Source organism: Chaetodon auriga, chromosome 1 (assembly GCF_051107435.1).
Source record: "Chaetodon auriga isolate fChaAug3 chromosome 1, fChaAug3.hap1, whole genome shotgun sequence".
Lineage (NCBI taxonomy): Eukaryota > Metazoa > Chordata > Actinopteri > Chaetodontiformes > Chaetodontidae > Chaetodon > Chaetodon auriga.
Window position 1 is genome coordinate 29,547,477 of NC_135074.1, and position 12,111 is coordinate 29,559,587.

Here is a 12,111-nt window from a genome sequence, read left to right on the forward strand (position 1 = left end):
GCAATTACATACAACAGTTATGTAAGCACCTGACCTTGTCTAGGCTCCACAGTGGCACTGTTGCAGGTAATTTCACAGAAATGTGTGCGTGGGAGAGAAATGACCTACAGTAACTGAGTGTGTTCCGATGAAATGCATTTGAAAATGAGAGGTGGAGGAGGCAGAGGACTGAAAAAGTCATTGACTCTGTATGAGGGAACACACTGCAGGCATCTTCTCACTTCACACATCTGAATGCAATGACATTTTGTATTTCAATACATATCATTATTTCCACATGTCTGCCTGGTCATTTAAAAACGCTGCTGAAGCAAAAAAAGGAAATTTGTTTTTCAGCTGGTCAGGTGTGTTGTAGCATACGTTAACCTTTTTTTCCCGCAGAGCAGCGGGCAGACAGAGCAGCAGTTACCAGCGTGGATGTCTGTGACTTTGGCTGTTATTCAGACTTTTTGTAGAAGAGCCGAGGTATGCTGACCCCAAGCTTAAGGCCCAGTCACAACAGCGTTTTTAACAGCAAACGTGGAATCATAACCGAATCACTTTGATCTGTGGATTCGCTTGTGGAGACTAGAATATCTGTGCTGAGCTAGTTCAACTTTTAATAAAGTTTGGCATACAAATTTATGCTTTTGACACATAGCAAACTGTCTTGACAATGCTGACCTGAGAGGGAATCCAAAATGAGGGAGGAATCTATTATCTGTGTCTGAAAATCCTGCGAGCAAAAACAGTTCCACTGGTTCGCAGTCAGTCGTTCAACAAGAGTGCATTGTACAAATACAGAACAACTGAGGTAACTTATTACTTCAATTAGTGTCCAAGAGCACAAGCCATCACTTTACCAAGCTTCCAGCAATCCCTACAGTTCTTCACAGGGACGCGTGAATGAACTTCACCGTGCTACGATGGTCTGACTGGGCACTTCAGAGTTCCTGATTCTTACGCGCAATGAGGATACTAGTGGAAATTTGTTGATTACTGATTTCAACATTTGGATGGTCATTCGAAACTAGAAGACCCCCATGGGGAACTCTGAGTTTGGGATCAAAAACAGTTATTAAATACTAATTTAATAACTAGATGATGTAGTTAGTTGCTCTTTAAAACCAGTCACCTCATGGCAAGATGGATCTAGACTGTGCTGAGTTCATACATAAAACATTTCCTTTGACTGGTGACCTTTCCTCTACCTTCCACCCAGTGCTTACTGACAGAGTTAAGAAATCAAAAGACAACTGAAGGTGGTTATATTTAAATCATGCTGAAGAAGAACAACAACAGGGAATTCAGCTTTGTCAGACTTACTATAAAATAAATTTGGGGACAGCTATTTATTCAGCGCAATCGTGTAAGTGATCGGGATCATTTATTAGGGTGGCACTGAATGGAGATGTCACGTCTGTGAATAAGCTGAGCTGAACTGAGCTGATGAGCTTTGAGGCAAACCACATTAATCAACGCGTAGAAGAACCATAATTACTGACAGAGACTGAATATTGATAAGATGAGAACGAGTCCCAGTCCAGGACACCGGACGAGTCTTGATCAAGTTAGAAATTTACTATTAGTCGTGACGAGGCTGAAACACTGACGCCTGCCTGAGCAAATACGGATTGATTAGTGTAGCATCCACTTTCAGATCACTGCTTAACAACTAACCACAAGCAATTCTGGTGTAGCTTCCTGACATCGATGGCTTGACTGCAGAATGCGGTTTGGTGTCCCTTCAAGTCTACATTGGCTCAACTTCTTTAAATTGGGCTGGTTAACCAGAGCTGTTTTTGAGTCTTTCAGAGTCAAGTCTTAAGTCAGTCTAGGTAAGTCAAAGTCAAGTGTCAGTGACCAGTGTGCAGGATTTAGGAGGGTCTATTGGCATTGGCATAATTATGTTTTCATTAGTGTATAATCTCACAAAACTAAGAATGTTTTTCGTTTAGCTTGGAATGAACCTCTCATAACTGCATAGGGAGCAGGTATTCCTCCACAGAGTCTGCCAAATAGCACCACTGTGTTTCTACAGAAGCCCAGAAAGGACAAACTTGTTCTAGAGATGGCCGTTAGCATTTTTATGGTAAAGTGAGAGCCACAGCAAGATCTCCTACACATTTGGAAGATGCCACCAAATGCAAGTCCAAGTCAAGAGACAAGTCTTAATAAGCAAAGTGCAATTTAACTGCAATTCTTTAGAGTCTCTACTTGCATCTCTACTTTTTTGTACGTAAGTGAGGCCTAATCTTGGTCATGAACCCATGATTTAAATCTGCAGCTCTGAGGCAAACATTTCATGACTGATTCTAGGTTTTATTTTTACTTTTTATCATAATAATGACTTTAGGTACATTTTGGTCACCTGGATAACATCTGTTTAACAACAAGCACAGCTTCTCTAAGGGTTACAGAGTTAAAGCTACAGATGTCCACATGCTCACTTTGAATTTTGGGACAGCAGCCCAGCCGGCACACACAAAGTGGAAAATCATGTACATAATGGAATGGAGGTACCAGAGGAGTTATGTAGCTGCTAAAAGGACAGGGTTGAGGTTTGTGTTGCGTGACTTCGTGGACAGGATGGTAAGATGTTTAGCAGAAAACCAATCTCCAAAATCTCTGCACCAAGCAGGTGAGCAACATGCTGACATAACTGAATATTATGTCGAATCTACAAAAGTAACACAGATTTAAATCCAGTGGCAGTACATCGCTGACCTTGGCACTCTGCAGTGATGAATAACCTCATTTCCTTAGTTAGGCTGCAGCTATTATTTTCATTATCAATCTCTCCATCCGTTATCATTCTGATTAGCTAATTATTCGGCCAATAAAATTTCTGAAAATTTCCAAAACCAGCTCGTCGGTACGTCAGTACTCCTCTCCACACAGTTACAATGTTCATTGACAGGCTCCATCTCAGCCGAAGGCAACACTGCCTCTCTGCGCTCCCTCAGCATGTTGTCCACATGTCTTTACCTCTGAAGTTTTCTGTGGATCGATCTCAGACAAGGACAGATGAGGAAACAGACACGGGGAAATTTCCATGAACTCTCGAGTTACTGATCCACCTTCAGATTAAGTCCAAATCCTAACCCAAGGTAACAGTCCTTCACTTGGACACAGTGAGTTGCTCGGCACGGTCAAACAAAATGACAGCTACAGATTGAAGCTGTTGCCCTGCAGAAAGCCAGAGGATTTGCTTCCTGTAACAGACAGCATCAAAGACACAAGCAGCTGTGGCAGGGGATTCCAAACAGATCAAGTCAGTCAAATAGAGGATAATGTTGCTATTTTTTGTTTTCAGCAACAAACATGAACTCCTCCATTACTGCAGATTTCTCCTATTCCAAATAAGAATTCTGATTACTCCAATTAATGTTCTGAATAATTAATTGCATTGCTTTTAAAGTACTGCACAAGTAGCGTTGCATTATTTTGCCCTCTCGGTCTGATCTGTCTTTCATTGATAAAGAACAGTCTGTAAAGGATAGAGCACTGATGAGCGATTCGATTTGCCCCCGACAGTGCAATGTGAAAAATATAGAAGGGGATAAACAGTCTATTCATTTAATACTGATGACCGTGAAGAGCAACGTGGGTCAAAGACATTTCAGTTAGCATCTGAATTCATTACAGGGTCTTGAATGCTTGTCTTAAACCTTGTCATATGAGCATGAGAATGAAATGTGACATTGGTATTAATTTCCCAGAATGCTCTTAGGTAACCTCCAAAGAAGTGATTATTTGGTCAAAAGATTTTCCAGTTGAGAGACAGAAAAGAAAAGAGTCACCTCTTAATGTTAACCAAACCTGCCTCATAGCCATTTCATATTCTGGTCTGGTTTCTTGTTTGGCTTTGTGTGTTTCATTGGAAAGAAGCCTCCACGTTTTCCTTCTGAGGAAGTGACACCAAACACTTGACATTTCTGCATAATGTTTTCAATAGCTGAAACATTTTCTTCCATCTGATAAAACTGGTCTACATGAGTCGACAATTCTAAGCACTGTCCTTAAATCATCAGTTTCATTTTGCCAGCATGTTGAACATGCACAAAATTTCTTTAACTGATTTCTCAAGTGTATGCTTTGCCTTTCTGCAAAATGATCAAAATGTTGCTGCAATTTGTCAGTCTTTGCGTTGTAACCACCGACCATGCTGATTTTACAGTTCAATATGATCCCAGAGAAGCAGACAGTTATGCATCTGGACGGACCAACATGGTATGTGGGGTTCTCCAAGGATCAATCCTTGGTCCTCTTCTTTTCATGCTTCCATTAAGCCACATTATACAAAACAATAACATCAACTCCAAATTATGCAGACAGCACACAAGCTTATCTTGCTCTGTCAAGCGACTACAGTTCCATAGATTAGGCCTTCATGTTAGGATGGGTCCATAATCTCTGCAGTTACATGTAGACAAAATGGAGATAATTGTCTTAATACAAAGGCAGAAAGACTGAGAGTTAGTTCCAGCCTTGAGTCAAACTCTTGGCCTCTTGGAGTTAAACTTAATTACACACATCAAATTACTTATAAAGTCTGTATTTTACCACCATAAAAACAAAGCAAGAGTCAGAGGATCCATTCCAGACAGTTCTTCAAGAAACTAATCGGTGCTTTCATTTCCAGTTGGTTAGTTTGTTGTCTTTTCTTAGGTCTCTAAAATATTATCTGACAACTTCAGCTCATTTACCATGCTGCTGCTGCTAGAGTAACATAATTAGTTCAATATAGTCCACCTGCGTATGAATACGCTTGTTCAGTGAAGATGTCAGAGTTTGTTAAAGACAATTATTAAACAAACCAAACAGGTCAGGGACAGTGTTGAGGAGATGTACAAAACAGGGTGAGGTTATAAAGAAAATATCCCAAGCTTTGAATATCTCACAAAGCACCATAAAATAGACAATTAGGAAATAGAAAGAATATGACACAACAGCAGATCTACCAAGAGAAGGCCGTCCACCTAAACGGACCAGGCAAGGAGAGTGTTGAGCAGAGCAGCAACCAGGAGGCCGATGGTAAGTCGCGCCTCTCTTATTTTTGTATTTACTTTTATGATTTCTCTGTCATTCAGTCTGCTATTTCAGTCTCTCTTGTCAGCTATTATCAAATAACGCAGGTGACAGGAAACAATAAATATTAATAGAAACTCTCAAAACCAAACTGCCAATGAGTCAGAGTCATTTCCTGTTTACTGGTCGTTTCATTTTTTTTGAAAATATGCACACTTTATGACTAATTTCTGCGGACCTCTTGTAAGAAAAATATACAGAAGACTGACCTATTTTTACATTTGTAGAGTGGATCTCTGTGGCACCTCACCTACATGCTGCTCTCACACCTGGTGTCACGCCAGGTTCATTGATTACAGCAGAAGCTTAGTGTTACAGCATCCACTCCACGAACCTTCCGCATATGTTATGTGTTCAATATCACCAAAGCGTTTAAATGGCCCAGTCAAAGCCCAAACCTCAATCCAATTAGGAATCTGTGGCAAGACAAGAAAATTGCTGTTCACAGACAAGACATACCCCAAAACACTTGCCCTCGTAACTGCAGCAAAAGGTGGTTCTACCAAGGACTGACAGGGCTGGTGCATCCAACGCATGTCTGCCTTTTGTCTAAAATATTGCCTGTGTCACAACAAAAAGTCTGTTGCATGATCAAAGCACATGTTGGCTGAATCGAATGGTAAAAAGCCCATTAAAATATATTTCAACACTGCAACATGAGCTCAAGGGGGTGAATACAAAGCATCACAGTTACTGTAAAACACAAAGCTTCCACACAGTCCTGCACCAACTTTGACTGCCGTTATATTGATGAACCATCTTGCCCTCCTATCCTTTCTGCATCTGTTCTTAACTATCGAAATTTCATTTAAAAAAGTTTCTGTTGTTAAATTTCCATTTTGCTGTTTGCGCTCTGAATTGCCTTGGCGTATGAAATGTGCTCCTCAAATAAACTTGCCTGGCCTTCCTTTGCTTTGATGATTCATTGTGAAGAGTCACCTTTGTCAACCTAATCACATCCATCTGTGTAATATGTCACAGTTTGGGTGTGAAACAGTCATCAATAAAGCAAGAGCTGCCAAAGCCAAAGAAACTCCACAGTCACAGTCCACCTGCAGATGTGAGGATAAAGTGCACCCTCTCACATTCATGGATACTTAAAGCCATTTAATGCACGTTGTAATCAATAAAGTGCTGTTCAGTGTATAAATCAAATTGATGTACATTTCGAGGCTAGTGGCTCTGCCAATCTGCTCTGAATGGAGAAATCATTCCCAACACATAAGAGAAGTGAGATGATCAGGTAAGCAGGGATGTGATTTTCACTATCTTTTCTCTTTTTTTTGATGTTTTTTTTCTTGTGTCATCAGAACCAGATTCACTTGGTTGCTGTCAAAGTAGTGTGAGAAAATATCTAGGGTAAAAAATACAATTGGATGGTCAGCACAAGCTCTCTACAAACACCTTGAAAACAAAGGATGTGGTGAAGAAACACACACATAACACACTCATAACACACTGAAATCGGTATGGAAACCAAAAAAAGAAATCTGCCAACTGCCTTTCTCTGTATCTAACCCAGTCCTCATATAAACCATCCTCATTAGTGCCCTCTGGGAAAGTCTGATTGGCAATTCTGCTCACTGCAGTGTTTTTCAGCTGTACAAAAGCACAGAATTACAAGGTTTATCCGTTGAAAAACATGTGCATATTCTACTGAAAGTCAGGATCAAATGGAGGTAAATAGTTTGTTTTAATGGGTTTTCATTTCAGCCCCTCAGGCGATCCAAAAGGGAGGAAATCTGAGAGACTTTTTGTATCCATCAGCTTCATGGAAATACCAGTCATTGGTGATGTTAAAGCATTTGAGCTGATGATGCAGAGTCTTTGTGGTGAAAAGCCAAAAGCTACGTGGGCAGCGCCAAACTGAATAAACACTGTAGATAAAAAGCTTAGCTGCCGTTTTTTTGCTGTAATTTACCAACTTTTGACCTGACATGCAAAACAGCTCGACCCAGCGTGGATTTTAAGATGCTGGTGGCAGATCAGACTCGTGAGGCTCGTTGCAGTGTCACATCAGGCTAAAGCGCTGTGTTGTCTCTCAGATGACAGGTATCACAGACAATCACAGACAATTTGAAATCTGATTTGTGGACCGGTGCTGTTGCCCGTCACGGTGAAACGCAGTCAGGTAAACGTGTGATCAGAGCTGCAGCTGCAGATGAGGCGGTTGACCTTTCTGGTCGATCCGGCACATGGTGGGAGAGGCTCGGTAACCATGGTGACATTCACACTATCATCTGCACCGCTTTGATTTTTCAAGAAAGGCTTCACAACAGAGCGGCAAACATAAAGTCAGCAGCTGAGATAACCAGACGATAAGCAAACTGACTGTTCAGGTGTAACACAACTCTGAAGAGCTACCGTTGAAACCTGCCTGCCACAGCAGATCCACACTGGTCCCAAACACTCAGACTCTTTTCTCCACTGGTTCCAAACAGTGGTGGACACTGTATAAAATATTACATTATGCAAGCTCTGAAGCAGGAGGTGTTTTCACGATGCAAAACTGAGGCTAATGTGCATTCAAATTGGCTTGGACTCCTTCCCTAATGCTAGCATGCATGAGCGATCAGTCAGTGTGTAGGTGGGTTCATTTCAACTTTTAACAAACGCTGTCACCCGAATAAAATACAGCACACACACCAAACCGTGTAGTTGTAGGTGTATGTGGTTCATTTTGTCTGTTAATAAAAATGCAAAGAAATGTGGGGTCTCAAACCATCCAACAAAAAAAATGCAGGCAAAATTACTATCCTTCCGAAATATGGCAAGAGTATTGCATTGGTGAAGGTAAAATCCAATGTTTTTATAAGAGTCTCAATTTGTTTCTCGACCATTATTTTGCTCGACATTGAGGAATTGTATAAATGTGTAAACACTCCATGCACAGCAGTTTGTACTGGGAGTTACTGCTTTTCCACAGAGGTCCATTTAAGCTTCCTTACACTTGAATATACTCTGCTTATTACATTATCAAGTCATCAGCGTCACTAATACAACAGAACATATCATGGATGTAAATATTAATAGAAATGTGGTCTGAATATGACTATTGAAAGGTCAGCGTGTCAATTCACAGATATGTATGAACTTACCTAATTAATTACCTAATGATTCATGAATATATATCATCTCCCAGTCGCTCAGCATTATCTACTGTATAGTCCTTGATTCTAAGTTGTTCATTCCTAATAAAAGGACTGATGGAGAGCTGACAGTGAGTTTGACTTACATATTTCACTCTTCATATTTCATGTTTTTGGTGAGGAGCACAAGGTTTTTTACAGTGGAAGGTAAAAGAAAGAAATAACTAGATACAGCATCCTATAAGAACAACAGCCTGAGCTGTAAAGTATACCTCTGCAGGTATCAGGTTTTTTTCTACTACTGTTTGGCCTGTAGGCCCCCCCCCCACTCCACACTCACACACCACCAGGTACAAAGACAACACCCGCAGGTCGCGGCTGTGCTTTGGATGATTATATTTCTAGTGAAATACTTCTGAGAAAAGTTGCTGAAAAGTCTGTGGAGATCATTATTTTTCGTGGACATTGTAAAGTTTTGGCTTTTGTGACGTACTGTGTGGATTCAACGCTGATGTAGATGCCGATGTGAAATCCTTCTGAATGTTAAAAGTTGTGCTTTATTTGTGTGGAAAGCTTTAAAGACTGTCAGACCACAGGTTGGAGAAACGTTTTAATAGTATTTCTGCAGTAAAATATTTTTCTAGGGAGATGTTTCCATTTGTTACGCTTCTTTGGCAGGACTTTCTATTTTGGGGGGGGAATAGTTCACCCTGTTTTTTGGGAGCTTGGGGGTCTACGATAAAATATCCATTATAAAATCCCCCCACCCCCACAACCAGATGTTGGTTTGTTGCCTCAAGGAAAGAATCTGCTACAAGGGCAGGGAAACGCCAAGGTTTACTGTAGTACACATGATACGTAAAATAAAGAACAGAGGCAACATATGCATTGGAAAAAAGAAGGTTTTTTTTTTTTTTTTTTGACAAACAGCATCCTCGAATGGTTCCAACCAATCAAAATCAGAGGCTTTAGAGTCAAAACATGAAACAATCAAATAAAGAAACTGATGCTAATTACACCTTATCTGTGAATATTTGTCACATTTCATATAAATCAGCACAGAACTGACAGCCCCTCATTCAGTGGACGCAGGCATTTCTGCTAATATCATACAGTATATATATATTTATCATTTAGATTAAAAATTACAGTGGAGGTGTGGGCCCCAAAAAGGCAGCACCATGCCATCGAGGGTGAAGGAGCTGCAGGTGTTTTAGCATTCTGACAGCTGAGGGAGGATTTAAAGATTTAGTTTGTGAGCGTGTGATGTCGCCAACCTACTGCCTGATACGAGGTGTGGTTCATGAACTCGTTAGCACGAGCATCACGGATAAGGGCTGGTAATAATACTTAAATAGGAGCGTTGTGTGTGGAGGTGTGTCTTTCCTTTGGTCAGACAGGGAGGGAGACTCGATACGAACGTTTCTTCAGGCAGGATTTGAAAAAGAGATTCAGCACCGACTTGCCTTCAAACATTCAGCTTGGTGTCAACTTTCACTTTCACACCACTCGGCCAGCAGCAGCTGCTACACGGCACTAAACAAGCCATCCAATCTATCCATCTCTTCATTAACTCAGCTCTCACCCAAAGAACTGTAAGAAAGCAAAAAGTTTTGATTCCAATTTTATCGAATTACGTTTTGGTCTTTTCTCCCGAATAGCATTCTGATGCTCTCTTTCATCTTCACTAGAGTCTCATCTGACAGGCAGCCAGTGCAGCTATAATTAATCGACAAACCACCAGTCCGATGGGAATAATAGGCGTTTGGGAAGAATCAATACGACAACGCAGTCTTCGCGTGCATCATACAGCTTTTCATCCATGAGAGGTGACAGAGCATTACCTCTGCTCAAATTTACACTGCTGGCTCACAGTGCGTCTGTCTCACAGCTGCATTAAGGAAAGGACAAGTGACGCCTCCCTGGCTCTCAGGAGGGAGGGAGGACTGAGAGGGACTGCCACAGCTGAAGTGCATGTTTATAGATCAGCTCTGACTGAGTGCTCCTTTAGAAAAGGGCCTTCACTTCCCAATCGATGAGGCGATTATATCATTGTTACCTTCCACTTCATTACAGAACAGTGCGAGCTGAACACACATCCTCTGGGCTATATAAAGATACAGCCTTTCCTGCGCGCTGTTGTGTGTGTGCGTGTTAATTTGTCCTTGGCCGTTTCATTGTCGGCACTGTTAGCAGCCTGTCATCCACACTGAGACAGTAGCGAACAAATATTTACCTTGATAAACACTGACAGCTCATTAGATGTGTCACTTCAAAGGAGCATGGTAAAAATAAACCGCCACCGCCACTTGTGACAGAGACATCAAGGTGTTTCATGTGTGGCGTACGTGTGTGCGGTGTGTGGGTTACCTGTTACAGTCGACGTGCAGCAGTAGGTGGGAGGCGCTGATGGTGAGAGCGATCTTGTGCCACTGGCCGTCGGCGAGGCGGTACGGGAAGGACTCGGAGCGCGGCTTGCCTTTGAAGCGGTAGTGGTAGCGGATCTCCTCCCTCACCCCGCTGCTCTCCAGCTCAAAGTAACTGCAGCGGGAGAGAGGAGGTCAGAGGTCAGAGACGCCCAGCGTCCTTGACGAGGTCTACATTCAGAGTAAAGAAAGCGCTGCACACACGGACAACACTCCAGCACCGTGGATCGTGATCATGGTTCCAACCAATCACAGTCTGATGCTGAAACTGATGCTAAGTACAACTAACACCTTAAGTGTGAATATTTGTCACATTTCGTATAAATCAACATAGAAATGACAGACACATCACGATCATGTGCAAAGCAGGTTAATTACTTTCGAAACCTTTTCTTGGAAATAAAAATGCAGTGGCCTTTAGAAAAATACTACGCTAGAGCTGACACAACAAGTCCAGTAATCGATCAACAGAAAAGCAGTTTTACTGTCTGAATAACTGATTGATGTTTCAAGTGATTTACAAAAAGGCCAAACTTTCATATCGATTGTGACTTTCTTATGTTTTGTATTATTGGAAGTTGAATGTCTTTCAGGTTTGGACTGTTGGTCAGATGAAACACGTTATCTGAAGATGTTAATTAGGACTCTGGGAACTTCAAATTTGCATTTTCTACTTTTTTTTTGGACATTTTCTATTTTTTTAATCAATTAAAAAGAAAAACAAACAAGAAAAGAAGGACTGTGAAGTGAACGGTGATCATTCCCTACACGAAACACTAAAACTCTGCTGTAGGCTGATTAAAGTGAACGATTCTTTTACATCACAAACAACCTGAAGTCCTGATAGTGTTTCGCAGACAGTGTCTCTCCTGTTGTGGTTTGAGGGAAACCATTGTCACATTAGCAGACTTCAACACTTTGCTGATCCATTATTTATTAAAAATGGCCACTATCATCCTGACCCCTGAATATACAGACTGTAATTTCATTACCCAGCTGACAAACAGTAATAATGTGTGTACACACGCAGGACAGAGAGTTTAAAAACAGCTGTGGAGGCTCAGTGTAAAAAGATGCCCGTCAGTTTGTCTCAATAAACAAGTAAAGACGGATGTTTCAGTCTCGGCTTCGCCCACTATTCTCACTTTGTGGTGTGACTGCAGGTGTTTGACCTGCAGCTCGTCTCCGCTCCATGTACACACTACTCTCCACCGTCATCAGCCACGCTAAATTAAGAGCCAGCCAACCACAGACAGCAACAGCCCGAGAGCCGCAGGCAACCAGTCATGACATTTCAGCTTCCCTGCGGCGACAAGTGACCCCAACCCTGGAACCCCTGGCCCCTCGGCACACACACATTCACACACACACAAAATACACCGCATGTGATACAGCTCTACGAACAGCTGAATCTGGCTGGAAAATATCCTATCCCAATATATTCAGGCACAAAAACAGACTCACACACAGGGTTCAAGCCCATTCAATACCAAAGCTCAACAGCTCTCATGCATATTAATGGAAGG

At 41.6% G+C, this 12,111-nt stretch overlaps 1 protein-coding gene across 1 annotated transcript in view; it reads right to left on the reverse strand.

The window, feature by feature from the left end:
* LOC143322512 (protein kinase C-binding protein NELL1-like) overlaps positions 1–12,111 on the reverse strand; it is a 229,592-nt gene that overhangs the window by 174,049 nt on the left and 43,432 nt on the right. Inside the window, exon 4 of the mRNA XM_076733753.1 lies at positions 10,530–10,700. Coding sequence (XP_076589868.1) covers positions 10,530–10,700 — 171 coding nt within the window. The remainder of the gene's footprint in view (positions 1–10,529; positions 10,701–12,111) is intronic.